At 38.8% G+C, this 20,863-nt stretch overlaps 1 protein-coding gene across 1 annotated transcript; it reads left to right on the top strand.

The window, feature by feature from the left end:
- Positions 1-532: 532 nt before the first annotated feature.
- On the top strand, positions 533-19,077 carry DEPDC7 (DEP domain containing 7). The gene is made up of 9 exons (XM_036862261.1): positions 533-859; positions 10,389-10,779; positions 12,390-12,517; positions 13,340-13,529; positions 16,484-16,695; positions 17,789-17,931; positions 18,110-18,235; positions 18,342-18,420; positions 18,739-19,077. The coding sequence occupies exons 1-9, from the start codon at positions 787-789 to the stop codon at positions 18,930-18,932; spliced, it is 1,536 nt and encodes a 511-aa protein (XP_036718156.1). The 5' UTR covers positions 533-786; the 3' UTR covers positions 18,933-19,077.
- The last annotated feature ends 1,786 nt before the right edge of the window (positions 19,078-20,863 follow it).

The raw sequence follows: 20,863 nt of genomic DNA on the forward strand, positions 1-20,863 counted from the left end.
AACTTCCCCTTAACAGCCCCTTCCCTTCTTTCTTAACTCTGTCCCTACCCACCTGACCCAGAGTTACTTTGGAGGAGGCACCGATTTCCTTGGCAGCCAGCCCCAAGGCCAGCCAGCTGCCCTCCTGACTGTGACCTCTAGACATTGCTCTCCTGAAACAGATAAAGATTTGTTCTTTACAGGTGGGGATGCGTGAAAACCTCGAGGCACTTATCACCATGACATAATTTTAAGCACTTATGTTCCAGACTCAACAACTAAAATACATGAATTGGTTCGTGTAATCTTCATTAAAAAAATTCCGCGAAGCGGATACTAATACTGCCCTCGCGTCACAGGTGAGAACACAGAAGGCCAAGACAGTTAAACAGCTGGCCGAGCCCCAGAACTAATCCAGGGCGAGACGCGGCACCCTACTGGTCTGAGCCTGCCGCGCGCATACCTCTGCCTGCACGTGGGCTGTGCTGACGGCGGGGGCGGGATGCGGGCCGCGTGCGGCCGGCGCGGACTCGCAGGGCGCAGCACCCCGAAATACTTCCCACCTGGCTGCCTCGAGGGCGGGATCCGCACCTTTTCCTCGCCCGCGGGGCCTCAGGTTACAGTCGGCCCCGGCCTGCACGTGACCGGCGGCGTGCGGCGCGCAGCGCGCAACGGCAGATCACCGGGCGGGGGCGGGGCCTGGCGGGAGCTCCGCCCCATCCCGGGCCAGTTAACTGGCGGCCGCGGTGCTGGCGCCCACTTCGCAGTGCGGCGGTCTGGGGCGGCGGTGTCCGCGCGGCTGCGGCCATGGCCACGGTGCGGGAGAAGGCGGCGGCGCTCAACCTGTCGGCTCTCCAGAGTCCCGCGCAGAGGCCTCCCGGTAGGTGCCGAGGACCCGGTCCGGGGACGGTGGGGGTCACGGGGTGGGCGGGGGGCGCAGGCTGAGGTTCTCGCGCGGGCGGGGGATCCCGCCAGGTACAGCCAGGTCCGCGGCCGCCTCCGCGAGCTCCGCACAGCTGTGGCCGCTCGGGCCGGCGCCCCCGCCGGTGAGCTGCTGTGCCGGACCCTGGTGCCCTCGCAGCCAGCTTTCTCCTAAGTTACCCAGACTTTAACTTCACCGCGCGCTAGTCTGTGCGCCAGTTGCGTGCCGGGCGCTTGCAGTAGGTCTCCAGACGTGCTCCACATCATTACTGGTTACTGTCTCAGCCACAAACCTTGACTCCACAATATGACCAGGGGCCCAGTGCCTCTGTTGCCCAGTTTGTTGCCCAGACTCTTCCTGGGAGTGGTGAGAGGTTTCTGTTATATTAAGTTCTACCGGCAGGAACTTGGCATAAAAGGTATTTATTAGTTACACTTTCTGGATAAGCAGTATTTCAGTGAATAGAAGTTTTTGCTTTTCCTTTTCAATGGTTGCATGAGATAAGGAGAGACACTGGTGAATTTTGCCAGCTAAATCATGTCCTGGGGGGCAGGTTACTTAGGATGTTAGTATGCTAACATCTTGGTTTCTTTAAATGTCCAAACAATTGAACAGAATCGGATGATCGGTTCTAAAATTCCGATTTTAGCATACCCTACGTCTCAGTTAATAGAGTTAAGGGGTACAGATAATACTTGGCTTTTTTGTTTTCCTTTTAGAGAAGTTACAACTTTCCCCCCTTTCTGTAGCTACAATGTGGGTTGCTGTAGGAATTAGTTCCCTTATTATTAAGCCTTTCATTTGTAAAAGCAAACCAGTGAAACTGTGACTCCTTCCTTAAGGCGACAGTGGTCAGTGGATTGACGTAGGACAAATTGGGTGCATCTCAGTGGCCTCAGTTTTCTGTTTAACTTACAATTAGTAATGCTTTTAATCTTCAAAATGCTGATGATAAATTGTGATAGAGAACCACTTTTCATTTGTACTTTTCTAAGAACGATCTTAACATTAATCTTACTCTCCAATTAACAGGATTCAAATAAGCACATGATGGCTACATTCAGAATTTCTCCAGTGTTTACAGTGTGAAGAGAAGGGAAATACTTCATCATTTAGGAATATAAAATCAAATAATATTGGAAACAGTCTTGAGAAGTCTTTAGGCTTACTTTCTGAGTGAAAGAAATTGCCAAATTTTATGTGATTAAAAGTCCTGTCTTCTCTAACAGCTGAAATACCTGTTCTGAGCTTTGGTCATTAGTGAACAGGTTCTTCATATAAGGGAATATGTATTCAAAATTAGGCAGATGACTCTCAGAGGGAAGAGTTGAAGTGCTGGTCATCGAATTTGAACCCAAGGAAAGGACCACTGTCTTCTGCACACCAGGTGCAGTGGGCAGAGAAGGGCCCACTGCATTTTCTCATCTGTTTTGGTTGCTACAGTTGGAACCCTACCTGTTATCCTATGTTCATCCCCCTTCCCACTCTTTAGTTGCCTTGTCACAGTCCTAGCGAGCATGGTAATGGGAGCCTGTGTTCTTGGTTCCCTGCCATTCTCTTTCTGTGTGCTCTGGCAAGCAGCTTTGTATTTTTGTTTCTCTACCTATTAGTAATTCTTCCATAGTTTAAAGGGGCTGTAACAACCAGGGACCTGATTTATGTAGAAGAAATAAAGTCTGTATGCTAACCTTTAGTAAGTAGTTTGAAGAAATTTGTCTTTTAATATAGACAAGCAAGAAAGTGGTATGTTATCCTGTTATCCCTTTATACTGTAACCTAATTCTTTGAATTCACCTGGTATCACTTTTCCAGGGAGCTCAAAGTACTTCCCATATGCTATCTCATTAATCTGTATGAATTAAAGCAGGGGTCAGTGCCTACTTTTGTTAATAGTTCCCTAAACATATTCTAAAATTGTTCTTTATTTATTTTACATAGTTTACCTGCAACCTTCTTTTCAGAGGCAGTGTCAGTCTTCAGCATGACACCTCTAATGCTGTGTAAGAGGAAAACAAACTTTGGATTACCAAAACCAATATGCAGTAAAAGTGTTGCAGTATTGATATTGGCATATAGGAAGTTTTCCGCACTCAGTCACATCTGCCTAGTTTTAACACTCAAAGCACAGCTCTCTACATTTATCTATTTTCATGAAATTTTGGTTAATGTCCAATAAATGTAGTCCTTTTCCTTTGTCTTAACAATTCTGTAATGTTTTAAAACCTCTTTTGAAAAAAAATAATTCTTAAGTAAAATTCTCTCAAATCCTAAATGATTTAGGATTTTATATACTTGTTATCTTCTGATGAGGAGTTAAATCTTCTGGTATGTGTCACATTTGTCATCTCACCTGCTAGTGGTCTTTATTTGACTGACTACTGTTCAGAGCTTGACATCATCATCCAAGTGGTATGAATAGGTAAAAGGTAAACTCTTTGAGGGTGGGGACTGTGTCTTCTTAGTTCAAAGAAAGGAAGAGAAAGAAAGAGGCCTTCCTTTTTTTTTTTTTTTTTTTTTTTTTACTTTTTAAATAAACATTTTTAGGATAGATTTAGATTTACAAAAAGTCACTAAGTTAGTGCTTAGAGTTCCCATATGCCCTTCACTCAGTTTCCCTTATGATTAACATCTTACATTAGTGTAATACATTTGTCACAATTAGTGAACCGATATTGATAGTCCATGGTTTTACTCAGATTTCCTTAGTTTTTGCCTAATATCCTTTTTCTGTTCCAGGGTCCCATCCAGGATATTACATTACAGTGAATCCACATGTCCTTCGGCTCTTCTAGATTGAGACAATTTCCCCTTTCGTTTTTATACATCTGTTAATTGCTGGGTACGTGCCAGCCACTTTACATATATATCGCAGATGACCTTCACAATAACTGAGGGAAGTGGAATTAACTCTGTTTTGCACCAGAAAAGTTAGGCAGTTTGCCCAAGATTGCATTATTAGTAATGATGGAGCCAAGAATAGAGAACCAAGTTCTCTGGGACTCCAGAACCCACACTCTTGTGTTTTTCTATTCACAGAACCTAGCACTGTGCCTGCTGCATTACCACAAGTTTCCATGTCTAAACAGTATTCAATTAACCTAGGGTTTCTGAACCTTGGCTCTGCTGACGTTTTCTTTGCTGTTGCGGGAGCTGGCCTGTCACTGTGGAATGTTAAGCAGTGTCCCTGGCCCCTCTACCCACTAAACATCAGTAGCATTTCTCCCTCCTCAGCTTATAACAACCAAAAATGGCTCCAGACATTGCCAAATGTCCGGGGGGAGTAAAATCACCTACTAAGAACCACTGTGTTAACCCTTCTTTAAAATATTTTAATAGTTGGCAATAATCTACAACTAACAAGTATTGAATAATTTGAACCTCTGTGAAGTATAAGGAAATTTGAATGAAATAAGGCAGTAGCTCACAATTTCTTTAAGTTTTGTGCAAAACTGCCTAACATGAGCTATCTGAATTCTTTTCTTTTGTGTGTGTTGGGGGTGGGGGCAGTGTAATATCCAAAAATGAAAATAAAATTGTTACATATTCATTTAGAAGTAGCATGTTTTAGTAACTCTGTGTGTATGTTTACCTTACATTGGGATCCAGTTTTATAATGTGTCTATTGATCTAAGGAGTTAATATAATCTCACTGATTGGCATGATTATAGAATTGTTTTCACCCTTAAATTGGTTTTCACAGCAGGGCCATAGTTGATGCTGACTGCACAGATCATGGTTGATGCTGATTATCCCCTTGTGACTTAATGAGTAAATGTAATTTCTTGACCTATCTGCCTTATGACTTGATTTTTAAGGAATTATTATTATAATGACTTGATTATTTAGTGTGCCTTTTTAGAAGTAAAGATGATTATTAGTAGTGTTACAAATACACATAAGTTCAATATTAGAAGTTTAACTTTTTTATGGCTGGTAAACTTTTTTGGGTAGATTTCAAATACATGCAGAGGATGGGTCTTTGCTTTGGAAAAATAGCTATTGTTTTCACACAGATAAAGATAAGCCTGCTTGAAAACTGAATGTTAACTAGCCTAGGTTTATATAGGGCTCATGAGCATGTGTAGTATGTTATAGATCTAGTTTAAAACAGTTTCTGAGCCTCTTGATAGCTTCTCAAAGCTTTTTATCCGACAGGTCAAATTTGTTCCTATGCTTCATTTCTTACATATTTTGTTTGGTGTTCAATGACCATGTCTAAATGGAGAGAGATATAATTTTAGTCTCTAAAGTCCTACAAATCAGCAGTTTAGACCTGAAACATACCTTAAACATAGTGTTTAATTCTTGTATCAGTAAATGAAGAAAACAAATTATAAAAGTTAAGTCTCTTATTCAGGGTTATCGCAGCTGGTCTCTAGACTTTGATCGTTAGGTCATGATGCTTTTGGAACATGCTTAACCAAATGTAAACAAAGAAGCATCAAGATGTAGATAGTGATGAATTTTAAAGAATTGTCCAGCTCATATGCAAGTGAAGTTTGAGGACAAGCTGAAGCTTAAATTCTGATTGCTAGACTTACAAAACATTCATTGTATACTTCGGGTCTCTCGAATCCTGTTTAGAAGTCACAATAATTCATCTTACTGGGCCATGGTCAGCGATACCAATGTTCATTTCAGCTCTTAGATGATGATAAATAAGAAGTTTCAAACCAGCATGTGGGGGATCTGTGTTCAACTGGTGAAGTCAGCGTTAAAAAAACAGGTTATCCTGGTGTGAGTTTTGGCACATTTAGTCGTCAAGTCCAGGGTAGATTATGTATTAAAATATCTGTATGAACATGAGTTTGGGTCTGTGGGTGGTGATGCTTAAGGGGAAATACTCCAGGATATTTGCAACCAGGATGCAATGGTTGGGAATTAATGGTCAGTGAGAACAGAGGGGACCTGAAAGGGCTGAATTGTATTATGCCTGGAGAACTCTGGAAACATTGTATGGCTCACAGGTGCCTACTATCCTGCTCTAACCTGTTCTTTAATCTTTTATACTGTGTTATCCAACCTGCAAGACTTCCTGATTTTCCATATTTAAACAGCAAGTTAATATGGAGAAATATATTCTTTATTTCTTAATTCCCCTGTGAAGATTAGCCTTTTTCACGTCATTGAGGCTCTCACCCCCATCAGTTGTCTTACTGATCTCAAATTAATAAGTGAGTCAGCCTTATCTTTTAGAGTTTTTATGCTTACTTACTTGTAGCTCAACTGTTATGATTTATGTGTTTCATCTTTAGTATTATTACTAGCCCAGAAGTCTGTTTTGTTGGTACTTAATAGGCAATCTGAGCTCTACAAGTTTGAACCTTGCTTATTTTCCTTTCCTGTGTACTATGGATAGTATATATCATAGAATTTATGATACCTATCTTATTTGAGGAGTAATGACTACTAAGTGTTTTTAAATAGCTTGGTTAAGGATTCACAAATCTTAAAGTTGTTTTTTTGTTTGTTTCTTTAATCTCATTGGCTCACTTAAAGCTCTTTCAGTTAATCCAAGTCTTCAATGAAAGGTTAATGCTAAAACTATCTGCTAACTTTTTTTTTTTTTACAAAGCTTCTTTTTTTAAAAAATTTATTTATCTAATTTATTTATTTTGGGCTGCACTGTGTGTTCTTGGCTTCGCGTGGACTTTTTCTAGTTGCGGCGAGCGGGGGCTACTCTTCGTTGCAGTGCACGGGCTTTCTCATTGCGGTGGCTTCTCTTGTTGTGGAGCACGGGCTCTAGGCACAAGGGCTTCAGTAGTTGTGGTGCATGGGCTTAGTTGCTCCGCGGCATGTGGGATCTTCCCAGACCAGGGCTCGAACCCATGTCCTCTGCATTGGCAGGGGGATTCTTAACTACTGCACCACCAGGGAAGCCCTGCTGACTTACTTTTAATATATTTATATTTAAGTACTAAGAAAAGCTAGTATATATTTACTACCTGTAAAACTGAGGGTAAGTTTGTTTAATTCCCTGAGCCTCAATTTCTTCAAACTAGGATTATTAATAACTATTTTAGAGAAGTTTATCAGGATTAAATGAGAGAAGGCAGAGCTTGTCATATTGTAAGTCCTCAAATGTTAGCTACTATTAATAATATAATGAAGATTTGAAAAAAGACTAAAGAACAGACATTAAGTTCATTTAAATCTCAACTATAATCTCTGGTATGTTAGGAAGTTAAGAATATTAAGTGCTGGGCTTCCCTGGTGGCGCAGTGGTTGAGAATCTGCCTGCCAATGCAGGGGACACGGGTTCGAGCCCTGGTCTGGGAAGATGCCACATGCCGTGGAGCGGCTGGGCCCGTGAGCCACAATTGCTGAGCCTGCGCGTCTGGAGCCTGTGCTCCGCAACAAGAGAGGCCGCGATAGTGAGAGGCCCGTGCACCGCGATGAAGAGTGGCCCCCGCTTGCCGCAACTGGAGAAAGCCCTCGCACAGAAACGAAGACCCAACGCAGCCAAAAATATGTAAATAAATTAATTTAAAAAAAAAATACTTGACCCTTAAAGACTGCATTTATCTGAGTGATTTCAGTATAAGGAAAGATAAATTATAAAAAATAGAATATTAAGTGCTAATCCTCCTTTGCTGGAACCAGTACAGCTACTCCTAGTTCTGGATACCAGGGGAACGACCTGGACATATTTTGAGATTCCATCCAGTGCATGATTCTGGCTCTACTCAGTAGAGACTAAATACAGTACCAGTAGTAAGTCTAGTTTCAGCTTGATTTATCTAGTTGAGTCTCCATAATTCAGTTCTTAAAACTGCTCACATATTTGGAAAACTAGCATCAATTACTTCTTTGTTTAGTAATGGATTATGAAGTATCTGGAATTTTAAAATATAATTTTGATAATTAAAAACAATCTTGCTGGGACTTCCCTGGTAGCGCAGTGGTTAAGAATCCGCCTGCCGATGCAGGGGACACGGGTTCGAGCCCTGGTCCGGGAAGATCCCACATGCCACGGAGCAACTAAGCCCGTGTGCCACAACTACTGAGGCTGTGCTCTAGAGCTCGCGAGCCACAACTGCTGAGCCCATGTGTCACAACTGCTGAAGTCCACCCGCATATAGCCCGTGCCCTGCAACAAGAGAAGCCACCGCAGTAAGCCCGCACACCGCAACGAAGAGTAGCCCCTGCTCGCCACAACTAGAGAAAGCCTGCGCACAGTGATGAAGACCCACTGCAGCCAAAAATAAAAATTAATTAATTAATTAATTTAAAAAACCCATAATCTTGCTGATTATTTTAAACTAAGATCATAATAATGGATAGATAGTAAAATTACCCATCTACTTTTGGTATTGGAAATACACAAACAATAAAGGGTTTTCTGTGTGTGTGTATGTTAGTAATTTTTATGGTAGCTACAAAATTACACTATAGGTGAATACACTGTGGTTCACTACACTCCCTATATTTATTGCAGCACAAAAGATGAATTTCAAATGACCCACTTAAAATTTATGACTCTAGTGCATTGAGTGGAGTTTTTTTTTTTTCTCTCAGCCGCGCCGCGTGGCTTGCAGGGTCTGAGTTCCCCAACCAGGGATGGAAACCGGGCCCCTGGCAGTGGAAGCACAAGTGCTAACCACTGGACCACCAGGGAATTCCCAAGTGGAGTTTTAATGTGCTTCAGAAACTTTGCTTTCATCTTACATATTCTATTTTATCTAAAAGAGCAGGAAGGTAATTTCAAGTAGGAGTTTCTTTAATTATAATGCCCCTTATTCGTTATTGTTGTACCGTTGCATATTGTTTTCCTTCTTAGACTACCTTAAGGGATGTAATCAGTTTTCAATTTCTCTGCCAAAATATCTTGGAAATAAAGGAGTTATATACTTAACAAAAATGGGGGCTTAAAAATTAGAACAACTGAATATTCAGAGGGTCATTAAAAGGTATAACACATAAAAAGGCATACTATGTGTTTACATAAACAGAGAGCAAGCCAGCTAGCCACCAGGCTGACGATTAGCTAGACTTAGTTCCATCAGCTTACTAAAACTTAAGGTCCATTTTTTTTTTTTTTAAGATGTTAGCTATGAGTTTCTCTTTTAATTAATTAATTAATTTATTTTTGGCTGTGTTGGGTCTTCGTTTCTGTGCGAGGGCTTTCTCTAGTTGTGGCAAGCGGGGGCCACTCTTCATCGCGGTGCGCGGGCCTCTCACTATCGTGGCCTCTCCCGTTGCGGAGCACAGGCTCCAGACGCGCAGGCTCAGTAGTTGTGGCTCACGGGCCTAGTTGCTCCGCGGCATGTGGGATCTTCCCAGACCAGGGCTCGAACCCGTGTCCCCTGCATTAGCAGGCAGATTCTCAACCACTGCGCCACCAGGGAAGCCCCCATTTTCTTTTAATTGTTTCTCCTTTTCTTCTTTGTAGTTATGCCAAATATCAACTTAATAAAATGAGGAAAAATATGATGGATCTTTGAAAGCACGTTTTCTAAAACCTTACTTTATTTCTGTGCTTTTCCTATCTTTGCAATAGGCTATAAGCTCCTATTGAACAGGAACCAAACTGTTAGTTTATCCTGTATAACAAAGTACTTAACTCATGAGTCTGCATAATAAGAAGCTTTAAAAAAAATTAGTTTATTCCAACAAGCATTGTGTGTGTATGTATATCTATAACTATACATGTGTCTATCTGTATGTCTGTCTTATCTGACTGATAAATGCTTTGAAATCGTATAGACCGTGAACCAAATCCCAGTACCACCTCTTACAATATAATGTCTGGAGGTTACACTTAACCTCTGTGAATCTGTTTTCCATCTCTCAAATAGAGGTGATGTCTGCTTCATAGGGTTGCTGTTGAAGATTAGAGCATTTATATAGGCATTTAATAGAGCTCTTGTACATAATTGGTAACTGCCACAAGGTCCTGCTTGATGTGCATCCCCCGACTCCAAACCCCATTGTCACTCCTCTCTGATCTCACTTCCTACTGTTCTTTCCCTTGGTCACCTACTCAGGTCATGGCGGCCTCCTTCCTGTTCTCATAGTGGAGTACACCCCCTCCTCAGGGCCTTTGCTCTTTCTGTTCTCTCTGTTCTTTCCCCAGATAACTGCACAGCTTGCCCCCAGGTTTTACGTAGGCTTCTGATCAGAGATCACCATGTCAAACAGGTCTTTTCTGACCTCCCATCTAAAACAGCATTCTCTTTCTTACCTGGCTTTATTTTTCTTCTTGGCACTGATCTAACATATACATAATGTCTGTATCTTCCCACAAAGAATAAGTCTATAAGAACAGGGACTTTATTTTGCCCACTCTTGTATCCTAGCACATCAAACAGTGTTTAGCATATAGTAGGCACTACATTTTTTAATGAGTTGCTACTAATAATTTCATATTTCAATAACAAGCTGCCCTCATAATTGTTTCTTATTAATAACTTTGGAGATTTGCTTAAGGATTGCTTAGACCTTACTACAAAGGAGTGAGGTGACTCTGTGATTTTTCGCATTCCAGGTTTCAGTGTAGCCCAGAAGCCGTTTGGAGCCACATATGTATGGAGCAGCATTATAAACACTCTTCAAACACAAGTGGAGGTGAAAAAACGAAGGCATCATTTAAAAAGACACAATGACTGTTTTGTTGGTTCGGAAGCTGTGGATGTCATTTTTTCTCACCTAATTCAGAATAAATACTTTGGTGATGTAGATATTCCTCGGGCCAAAGTGGTGAGAGTATGTCAAGCACTTATGGACTACAAAGTATTTGAAGCAGTTCCGACCAAAGTCTTTGGAAAAGACAAAAAACCTACATTTGAAGATAGTAGTTGCAGTCTTTATAGATTCACAACGATACCTAACCAAGACAGTCAATTAGGCAAAGAGAACAAACTGTTTTCACCTTCCAGGTTAGTCTATGTTAGATTTTCATTTACTATTGGCAGGGGGAGGGGCCTCTTTAGTGCAGTAGGTAGCGCGTCCGTCTCATAATATTGGCAGGGGGGATATTGGCAGGATTTTGTCTACTTTTTAATGAGATGCTGACTGTCTTTGTTATTTTTGGAACAGTAAATTAGGCTAAAATCTGGGTCTGTGGGTAAATTTGATAAAGTAGAGCAAACTTTTGTTTATTTGGTATCTCCTAGAATTCTTGTTTGTTCATATATTTAGCAGAAACCATCAACAAACTTTGATTTTTCTGCTTCAAGTTACAATTACTGTATAAAAAATGTTAGAGAGTTTATACACAAAGTGGTATGAGAACAGGAGAGGTGAAGACAAGCAGGTGGGTTGTCACTAGAATCCAGAAAATAGCAGATGTGAAATATGAAAGGAGCCAGTATGCAGAAAGTTTCATAGGACATTGTAAGGAGTTTGCACGTGATCACACAGATGTTGGGGAGGCCACAGAAAGACGTTAAGCATGATGAGATTGTATTTTAGGCAGCTATATGGACAGCCTAATGGGGAGAGGAATCTTGCAATATTGTGGTCTACAGATGAGGGGGGAAGTAGGCAGCAGTGGTGGAGGAGCAGGAATCATTTAAAGGGAGCCTGGGGGACAGAATTGTAGAACCCAGTGATTGAAATGGATGTAGGTGATAAGTGCATAGCTAACTTAGTTATTTGTCATGAGATAAAACTTTTCCCTTTTATTCCCCTCAGCTAAGCTGTGAAGAGGTGACCATGTAATTGAAGCTCTTACAATTCAGATCTGACCCAAACTCAGAGTTTTAGTGTATTGACTTTCAAATGTTTTTTTTTAACTCTGTATTTAAAACATGATAAAATTTACCTCTCTCTGTATAGGAAGGAAGTAGGAGGATAAGGTAGGGCACAGTCAGTACTTTCCAAATGTAGGTCCACATGCTTTATCTGAAACCTTTGGGAACAGATGCGTTTAGGAATTTGGAACTTTGGAGATTTTAGAAAGGTCATTATGTACATATATCATTTACTAGATAACACTCTGAGAGGGATCTGGGACAGCATCTGGTAATCAAACACATTAGTATTTCTGCAGTGAAAATATTCATACTAACTGGGATAGATAAAGGCTGTGATAGTCTCAGAACAGGTTTTGTCACTATATGAATTCTGAATAAACTTTAAATTTTTCAAAGCTTTTTGGGTTTCAGAATTATGAATAAGAGATTATAGTTATGTATTTGAGCGCTATCTACCAGAGAATGCCCCGGAAAGAGAGATAACTAATAAAAACAGTAAACATAATGAAGTTTGACTGTGTTTGATTATGTTTTAAAATTGGCAACTAACATTTTAGTCATTGAATTACTTAAATCTAAATGCTCAAAGGAGAATTTATGTAGAGTGTATATATTCAGGCTTGAGAAAGAAGGTGGGATGTTTTTGTATTTCATTCTACTCTTAGAATTTGTATTTGTTATGTTTTTGCTCTGAAATACATAAACTTTCTAGAAACTCTTAGCTGTCAAATTCAAAAATATTTCTGTAGGCTTACTAATAAACAGGAATTTGTGAAATAAATTTATTTTAGGTATGCAGATGCATTATTTAAGTCCTCCGATATCAAATCTGCAAATTTAGAGGATCTGTGGGAAAATCTGAGTTTAAAGCCTGCTGACTCCCCTCACGTAAATATCTCTGCAAACTTGTCTCCACAAGGTAAGCTAAAGATGATACAGGAAGAAATAGAAGACTAACTTCAAATAAAGTTATTTAAATTTTTTCAATCTTAACCTTTATTAGAATTTAGATATTCAGAGCATAAAGAAAGAGCACACTGTGTATTAAAGCTGTTTATATTAAGTTTTAACAGAGGTCTATTATCTTTAACAAATAGATCAGTGTTGCAATTCTGGAACACTGACTTTTGTCCTATCAGCTGGCAGAGAGTCAAATCTGAAATGTTTTACATGCAGATTTTAAAAAATTTATTTAAAATCTGCTCTCAGATATATCTTTCCCTAAGATTTTATTAGGTTAAATAAAAATTTGACAATTATATTAAAACATTAACAGGGTTATATGTTCTTCCTTGTCTGTGGCAATGGAATGTGGTTTTAATGACTGATTTCCACCTTCCCTCCCCCATCCCAGTTGTGGAAACCCTGGGCAGAATAATCTGCAGCCAATGGTTTCAAACCAGTTTTCAGATTGAATGAATCATTCTTTCTTCCAAGGTCCTTATTAACATGTTATATGACTTGATCTCTTATCAAGCCATATTGCTTTTTACAGTACAAAAATGAAAAGAATTCCTGTTGTCCAATGTCTGTTCTCCTACACTTTAAACAAATCTTGAATTGTTTTACTTTGTTATAAGAAACTACTTCATAAAATTGACTCTCTCTCTTTCTTCTTCTTCCTTTTTTTTTTTTTCTTTTGCCACAAGTTTATTAGCTTAGACCTGCCTAGGCAGATATTGTGGTGAGTGTGTACTAACTATTAATCGTTACTTTTCCCCTTGTTATTTACCCTGTGCAGTTATTAATGAAGTATGGCAAGAAGAAACAGTTGGGCGTCTGCTACAACTTATAGACCTTCCACTCCTTGACTCCCTCCTCAAACGGCAAGAGGTGGTACCTAAAGTTACTCAACCAAAGAGGCAGCCTGACTTGGTCAACAACAGGAACTATCTGGATCGAGGGATTCTCAAGGCTTACGGTGAATCTCAGTATGTGGAAATACATATAATAATTTGAGTGTGTTTATAGGAAGATATTAGTTTTAAGATAATCTTTTGACTTCTGTCCATACGATCAGATATGCTTTGTCAGTTGATATTATCAGTATTGGGAAAAATGAACAAAATTACCTTGGTCAAAATTAACAAGATTTAAATGTCATTATTTTTCATATTCATTTTTGTTTCACATATATCTCACTTGCACATCAAGTGAAGAAAATGATTATGTTCCATCTTCTTTGTTAAAATGTGGGGCTGTCTGCTCTCTTAGAGCTGTCTGGTCTTCAGAGGGACCTGGAACAAAATGAACAGATTTGTCAAATTCTTAGACTCCTTTGACTATATATGCTTTTATAGTCTTCTAGAATGTGTATTAAATATGTGTTTTTCGAAATTGAGTTATTTGTAGTGAGGTGGATGGACCTAGAGTCTGTCATACAGAGTGAAGTAAGTCAGAAAGAGAAAAACAAATACCATATGCTAACACATATGTATGGAACCTAAAAAAAAAAAAAAAAGGTTCTGATGAACCTAGGGGCAGGACAGGAATAAAGACGCAGATGTAGAGAATGGACTTGAGGACACGGGGAGGGAGAAGGGTAAGCTGGGACAATGTGAGAGTGGTGTGGACATATATACACTACCTAATGTAAAATAGATAGCTAGTGGGAAGCAGCTGCATCGCACAGGGAGATCAGCTTGGTGCTTTGTGACCACCTAGAGGCGTGGGATAAGGAGGGTGGGAGGGAGATGCAAGAGGGAGGGGATATGGGGATGTATGTATACATATAGCTGATTCACTTTGTTATACCGCAGAAACTAACACAACATTGTAAAGCAATTATACTCCAATGAAGATGTTAAAAAAAAAAAAGAATATATACTTATCCCATATGTATTATAAGTTAAGCATATTTATTTATTTATTTATTTATTTATTTATTTATTTATTTATTTATTTTACTGCATCACCAACTTCCGGGTTGTTGTGATAAAAATCCATTATTTTATATTGAGTTTACTATACTTTTCATACATGAGTTCTCTTTTAAGAATTAGTTCTGTCATTATATTTAGTTTTACAACCATATTAAAAATAACAATTTAAAAAAAATAAGTGTATTTTTAAATTAACTGGTTTTATTAAAGAAACATAATGAAAATAACTCTTGCTCTCACCTCTGACTACACTCTCCTGATTAAAAATTTGAAGGCTTAACTCCAGGTGCTAAGGGAATTATGATTTTATTTTTCCTTAAGGAGGAGTTCTATATTCCTTATAACCCTGAAACTCTTCCCCTAAGTAAAATTATTAAATGTTAAAATCTTGTATTTTCTAGTTTATTTAATTTTTAGTGATTTTTGCCTTAGCAGATAGTGTTCCAGTGGTTAGGAATATGCAAATGTTTGAAAGGAATACAACTTATATTTTTAGTACTTCACCATTTCTACATTCTAATGAATTATTAATAAACAGTTGAATGTCAAAAGGTAGCTTAAACCCTTATGTGAAAAAATTAATCCCGACATACTACTTATTGAACTCTCTATATAAAGAGGAAGCTTATTATTCTACAAGAATTTAAATTACATTTCTACAATCTAAAGTAACATGTAAAAAAAATTTATGATTACCTTAAATTTTAAGTACAGAATCAGAAATTGACCTTAAAGTTCATCTATCTACATCTTATGATGAAGCTGATGACCAGAGGAGATGACATGACCTGGGTGGTGGCAGAATTAATTGTCCTGAGTCCACAGCAGTGGAGGACATGATTTTTTTTTAAACTATATATATTAACAAATTGAATATTAAAAGTTAGTCATTCTGCAGATGAATGGATAAAGAAGATGTGGCACATATATACAATGGAATATTAGCCATAAAAAGAAACAAAATTGAGTTATATAAGTAGCAAGGTGGATGGACCTAGAGACTGTCATACAGAGTGAAGTAAGTCAGAAAGAGAAAAACAAATATCGTATACTAACATATATATGGAATCTTAAAAAAAAAAAAAAAAAAGGTTCTGAAGAACCTAAGGGCAGGACAGGAATAAAGACGCAGACATAGAGAATGGACTTGAGGACACGGGGAGGGGGAAGGGTAAGCTGGGACGAAGTGAGAGAGTGGCATGGACATATATACACTACCAAATGTAAAACAGATAGCTAGTGGGAAGCAGCTGCATAGCGCAGGGAGATCAGCTTGGTGCTTTGTGACCACCTAGAGGGGTGGGATAGGGAGAGTGGGAGGGAGATGCAAGAGGGAGGAGATATGGGAATGTATGTATATGTATAGCTGATTCACTTTGTTATAAAGCAGAAACTAACACACCATTGTAAAGCAATTATACTCCAATAAAGATGTTAAAAAAACAAACAAACAACTTAGTCATTCTGTTTCTTGAAATGTAGCAATTTTCTTAAGTTACCCAACTGGCATTTTATTAGAAATGGTAATTAATATTTAATTATTTTGAAACTGTACCTTATCTTCCTGTATTCTCTTCTAGCCAAAGTCAGAGATGATAGATCATACACAGAGCTTTGAAGTAAGCAATACTATATTAGAAAAATGCTGGTCTAGGAGTCAGATCTGGGATCTAGTCCTACCTGGGACCCTGAGCAAGCAACTTAGAGTTTCTGGACCTCCAGAGTAAATTTAAGGAGCAGAGTTTGAATTTTGATGTCTTTCTCAGGCCTATATTGTAGTGGATGGATTCTGTTTTCACTTAAAAAAAAAAAAAGACATATTAAACCCAACTTTTTATCTGTGATTCATGATCTAGCTATATATTAAAAAGAATTACACATCTCTTTATCTAGGTGTATAGAGATTTATTCTGGTAGGAAACTTGAAATAGCTAGTAAATTAGGTACTGAGTGTACGTTCGTTATCCTTTGCTTTTTAAAATAATAATTCTTTTCTCCCATAGGGAAGATGAGTGGCTTTCTTCAGCAATTGACTGCTTGGAATACCTTCCAGACCAGATGGTTGTAGACATAAGCAGAAACTTTCCTGAGCAACCAGATAGAATAGACTTAGTGAAAGAACTTCTGTTTAATGCCATTAGCAAATATTACAGTAGTAGGGAACCTCTGTTAAATCACCTATCTGATGTTCATAATGGAATTGCAGAACTCCTAGGTAAGTAAGATGTTACTGGATACAAGAATTTCTCTTTTGGAGGGAACAGGAAAATGTTACTTGTCCTCAAAATTAACCAAAATGGTACTACTTCAAGCTGGGAGTGGATCTGGATTAATCCATGGAAAGTGTGTTTTTTCCAAAACTTCTAGACCTCATTTGGAAAGAGGCTTTAATAAGCTCTGAAGTTATTCAGGGACTTCTGGTTGCCACAGGAGAATGCTGCTCTCATTCACTGGAAGCTTAATAAGCATAGAGTAGCAATTCTCTTTTTCAGAAAGTGTTATCAGCACTATCACCATTCCCCCTTCATTCTCTTCACAATGGCAGACACTCTGCTTTGTCTCTGTACCAGTGAGCCAGACTGTTCCATATGGTTTGTTGAAAACAAGTGGCAGGTTTCAGAGAATCCTTTATTTTTCTCAGGTAGAGTTGGATACATCAGTACTGTATACATAGTGTACCCTCGAAATGGAGTGAATTATTGGAAAACATAGGCTGAGAATTTATTTACAAAGCCAAGTTAGATTTAACATCTTAAGATTTGTGTATGACAAGGACTTAGGACTGGCCAATTCGAGTATAGGCTTTCTTTTTTTTTTTTTAATTAATTTATTATTTATTTTTGGCTGTGTTGGGTCTTCGTTGCTGCGTGCGGGCTTTCTCTAGTTGCGGCGAGCGGGGGCTACTCTTCCTTGAGGTGCATGGGCTTCACATTGCGGTGGCTTCTCTTGTTGCAGAGCATGGGCTCTAGGCACGCGGGCTTCAGTAGTTGTGGCATGTGGGCTCAGTAGTTGTGGTGCACAGGTTTAGTTGCTCTGCGGCACGCGAGATCTTCCCGGACCAGGGATCGAACCTGTGTTCCCTGCATTGGCAGGTGGATTCTTAACCACTGCGCCACCAGTGAAGTCCCAAGTATAGGCTTTCTTGATGGTATTGGTCATTCATTGTAATTCCTAGTCTTTTTGTTTTGCTTTTGAACATCGTTTTGGATAAGTTTAGTGATTAGCGTAAGCTCTAACTTGAATTTTGTTCCCTTTGATATAGTCGTGTCTGGTCAAAATTAAAAGCATTTTTCTTCTTTTGGCTGAAGTGAATGGGAAGACTGAAATAGCACTAGAAGCTACTCAGCTCTTTCTAAAGCTTTTGGATTCCCAAAATAGAGAAGAATTTAGAAGACTACTGTATTTCATGGCTGTTGCAGCACATCCTTCTGAATTTAAATTACAGAAAGAAGTAAGTCTTCTGTCTAAAGGTTAATTGTATTCAGTATCTGTAATATTTATAGGATGTATTATTCCATCATCAGCATCAATTATGCTGAAATGGATAGTAGCTATTAATATTTAACATTCCCTTTTATATTACAATTCTTAAAAATATATACTGTTGGGTATGTGTTTTATTTTTATAGAGTGACAACCGAATGGTTGTGAAAAGGATATTCTCAAAAGCTATTGTTGACAATAAAAATTTATCCAAAGGCAAAACTGATCTTCTGGTACTCTTTTTAATGGATCATCAAAAAGATGTTTTTAAGGTAAAACTCTGAAAGTAGTTAAGTTGAACTTATGTAATAGATCACTAGGTTAAAATGCATTTGAATAATGTTCCATGTTCCTTCTTTTTTTTTTTTTTTTTTTAAGATTCCTGGAACTCTACATAAAATTGTCAGTGTTAAGCTCATGGACATTCAGAAGGGAAGAGATCCAAACAGAGATGCAGGTAATCTGAGAAATACTACTTCCATGTCTCACAAGGATAAATTCCTGGTGTTTATTTGAAAGCCTTTTGCTGTAAGTAGTTGCACTTTAATTTCAGCTAGACTCTAATCAATCTCCTCAGAGCTATCCAGACTTAGCTGAGAGCCTCCTTATGTCAAAAAGCAACTTGACAGGGTTAGAAAGTCAGCAGTGCTTAGCATCTTTACATGCATTTTACAAAATGGGGGAAAATATATAAGTATAAAAGTGTTGCTTGATTTTTCTAGTTAAATCTGAGGAATAGATTCATTAACTGAACTTTTTACTTTTAAACTTTAAGGATATATTTATTGCCAGAGAATTGATCAAAGTGATTATTCTGACCATACAAGGAAGACAACCAAGGATGAGCTAATGAATTTACTAAAAAATATTGATGAGGATTCAAAACTTTCTGCCAAAGAGAAGAAAAAATTGCTAGCTCAGTTCTATAAGTGTCACCCAGACATCTTTATTGAGTATTTTGGGGACTGAGTGTTCCAGTGTCTGTATATAACTTGTGTATTTTAAGAATAAATTATGTATCCTAAAGATCCAATCACATTGTAATATTGGATGTTCTTCTAAATATGAAACTGTACTTAATAAAACTTTTTTGTATAACTTTTTGTGTCTGAAACTGAGTATTAGATGGTGTATTGCTGTTAAGTATTGACCTCTTTTAGGTGGGTTGATTTATAATTATTGTGCACAATACTTTATAGAACATCCTAGGAATTTAAATGATATGACATTGCAGTGTTTATATAAGAAAGTATTAAACAGTAAGGAAGTCTGTAATTACAAGTTAATAGGAGTATGGTTCGTACCTTGAAAGGTATACTTCTTAAAGATACAAGATAGAAACTTAGGCTATGCTAAAGTGAATTTGTCAGTTACCATAAACTGTAGACAAGTCAAAAATTGAACTGTCCTAATGCTTTTGAAAACTTCAACATCTTTTAAAGCTTATTGTGGAAAATTTCAAACATATATAAATATGGGGAGAACAGAATAATGAACTCTTTTTTTTTTTTGGCTGTGTTGGGTCTTTGTTTCTGTGCGAGGGCTTTCTCTAGTTTCGGTGAGCGGGGGCCACTCTTCATCGCGGTGCGCAGGCTTCTCACTGTCACGGCCTCTCTTGTTGCGGAGCACAGGCTCCAGATGCGCAGGCTCAGTAGTTGTGGCTCACGGGCCCAGTTGCTCCGTGGCATGTGGGATCTTCCCAGACCAGGGCTCGAACCCGTGTCCCCTGCATTGGCAGGCAGATTCTCAACCACTGCGCCACCAGGGAAGCCCCAATAATGAACTCTTATGTACTCATCATCCAGTTTCAACAGTTGTCAACCCATGGCCAATCTTGTTTAATCTATTCTGTGCTCCCACCTCAGCAAATTTCATATATCTTATCACTTCATCTATTAAATTTCAGTATGTATAGCTAAAAGATAAGGCCATTAAAAACATAACCACAGGGACTTCCCTGGTGGCTCAGTGGTTAAGAATTCGCCTGCTAATGCAGGGGACATGGGTTCGAGCCCTGGTCCGGGAAGATCCCACATGCTGCAGAGCAACTAAGCCCATGCGCCACAACTACTGAGCCTGCGTTCTAAAGCCCGTGAGCCACAACTACTGAGCCTGTGCTCTAAAGCCCACGAACCACAACTACTGAGCCCATGTGCCACAACTACTGAATCTCACACGCATAGAGCCCATGCTCTGCAACAAGAGAAGCCACCACAATGAGAAACCTGCGCACCGCAATGAAGAGTAGCCCCTGCTTGCTGCAACTAGAGAAAGCCTGTGCACAGCAATGAAGACCCAATGCAGACAAAAATAAATAAATAAAATTAAATTAAAAAGAAACATAACCACAGTGTCATTATTACACACAAAGCCACAATTCCTTAATATCATCAAAATGCAGTCAGTGTTCACATTTTCTGATCTCAAATGATTTTGACAGTTTATTCAAATAGGGATCCAAACAAAGTTCATAAAGTGCAATTGGTTAATGTGCTTCTTAAATCTTTTACTCCAGAGGTTTTTCTCTTTATCCCTCCTTCCTTCTCCTTTTCTCTCTTTCTGTCATTGAATAAACCTGGTCATCTGTTCTTGAGTTTCCCACGATCTGGATTTAGCTGATTGCAAGCCTGTACTATCCTTTATCATGTTCCTCTGTGTCCTTCATTTCTTGTAAATTAGAGCTAAAGTCTTCAACTTTTTATCCAAGTTAATGATTACTTTGGAACTACTGCACTGTCAAGATATACTTGGCAAATAGATGTGCAATATAATACTTTTATAATACAATTTTAAATTGTGCATCTTCACAAAAATAAAACCAAAAGATTAAAATGAGGCTGAGGGCTTCCCTGGTGGCGCAGTGGTTAAGAGTCTGCCTGCCAATGCAGGGGACATGGGTT

The sequence above is a fragment of the Balaenoptera musculus genome, chromosome 8, assembly GCF_009873245.2.
Source record: "Balaenoptera musculus isolate JJ_BM4_2016_0621 chromosome 8, mBalMus1.pri.v3, whole genome shotgun sequence".
Classification (NCBI taxonomy): Eukaryota; Metazoa; Chordata; class Mammalia; order Artiodactyla; family Balaenopteridae; genus Balaenoptera; species Balaenoptera musculus.

Bases quoted from the DNA above. Each gene is read 5' to 3' on its own strand.
- DEPDC7 (XM_036862261.1), top strand. From the start codon at position 787: ATGGCCACGGTGCGGGAGAAGGCGGCGGCGCTCAACCTGTCGGCTCTC. The intron at 10,780-12,389 runs GTTAGTCTATGT...AATTTATTTTAG, and splicing joins AAACTGTTTTCACCTTCCAG to GTATGCAGATGCATTATTTA. The intron at 12,518-13,339 runs GTAAGCTAAAGA...TACCCTGTGCAG, and splicing joins TGCAAACTTGTCTCCACAAG to TTATTAATGAAGTATGGCAA.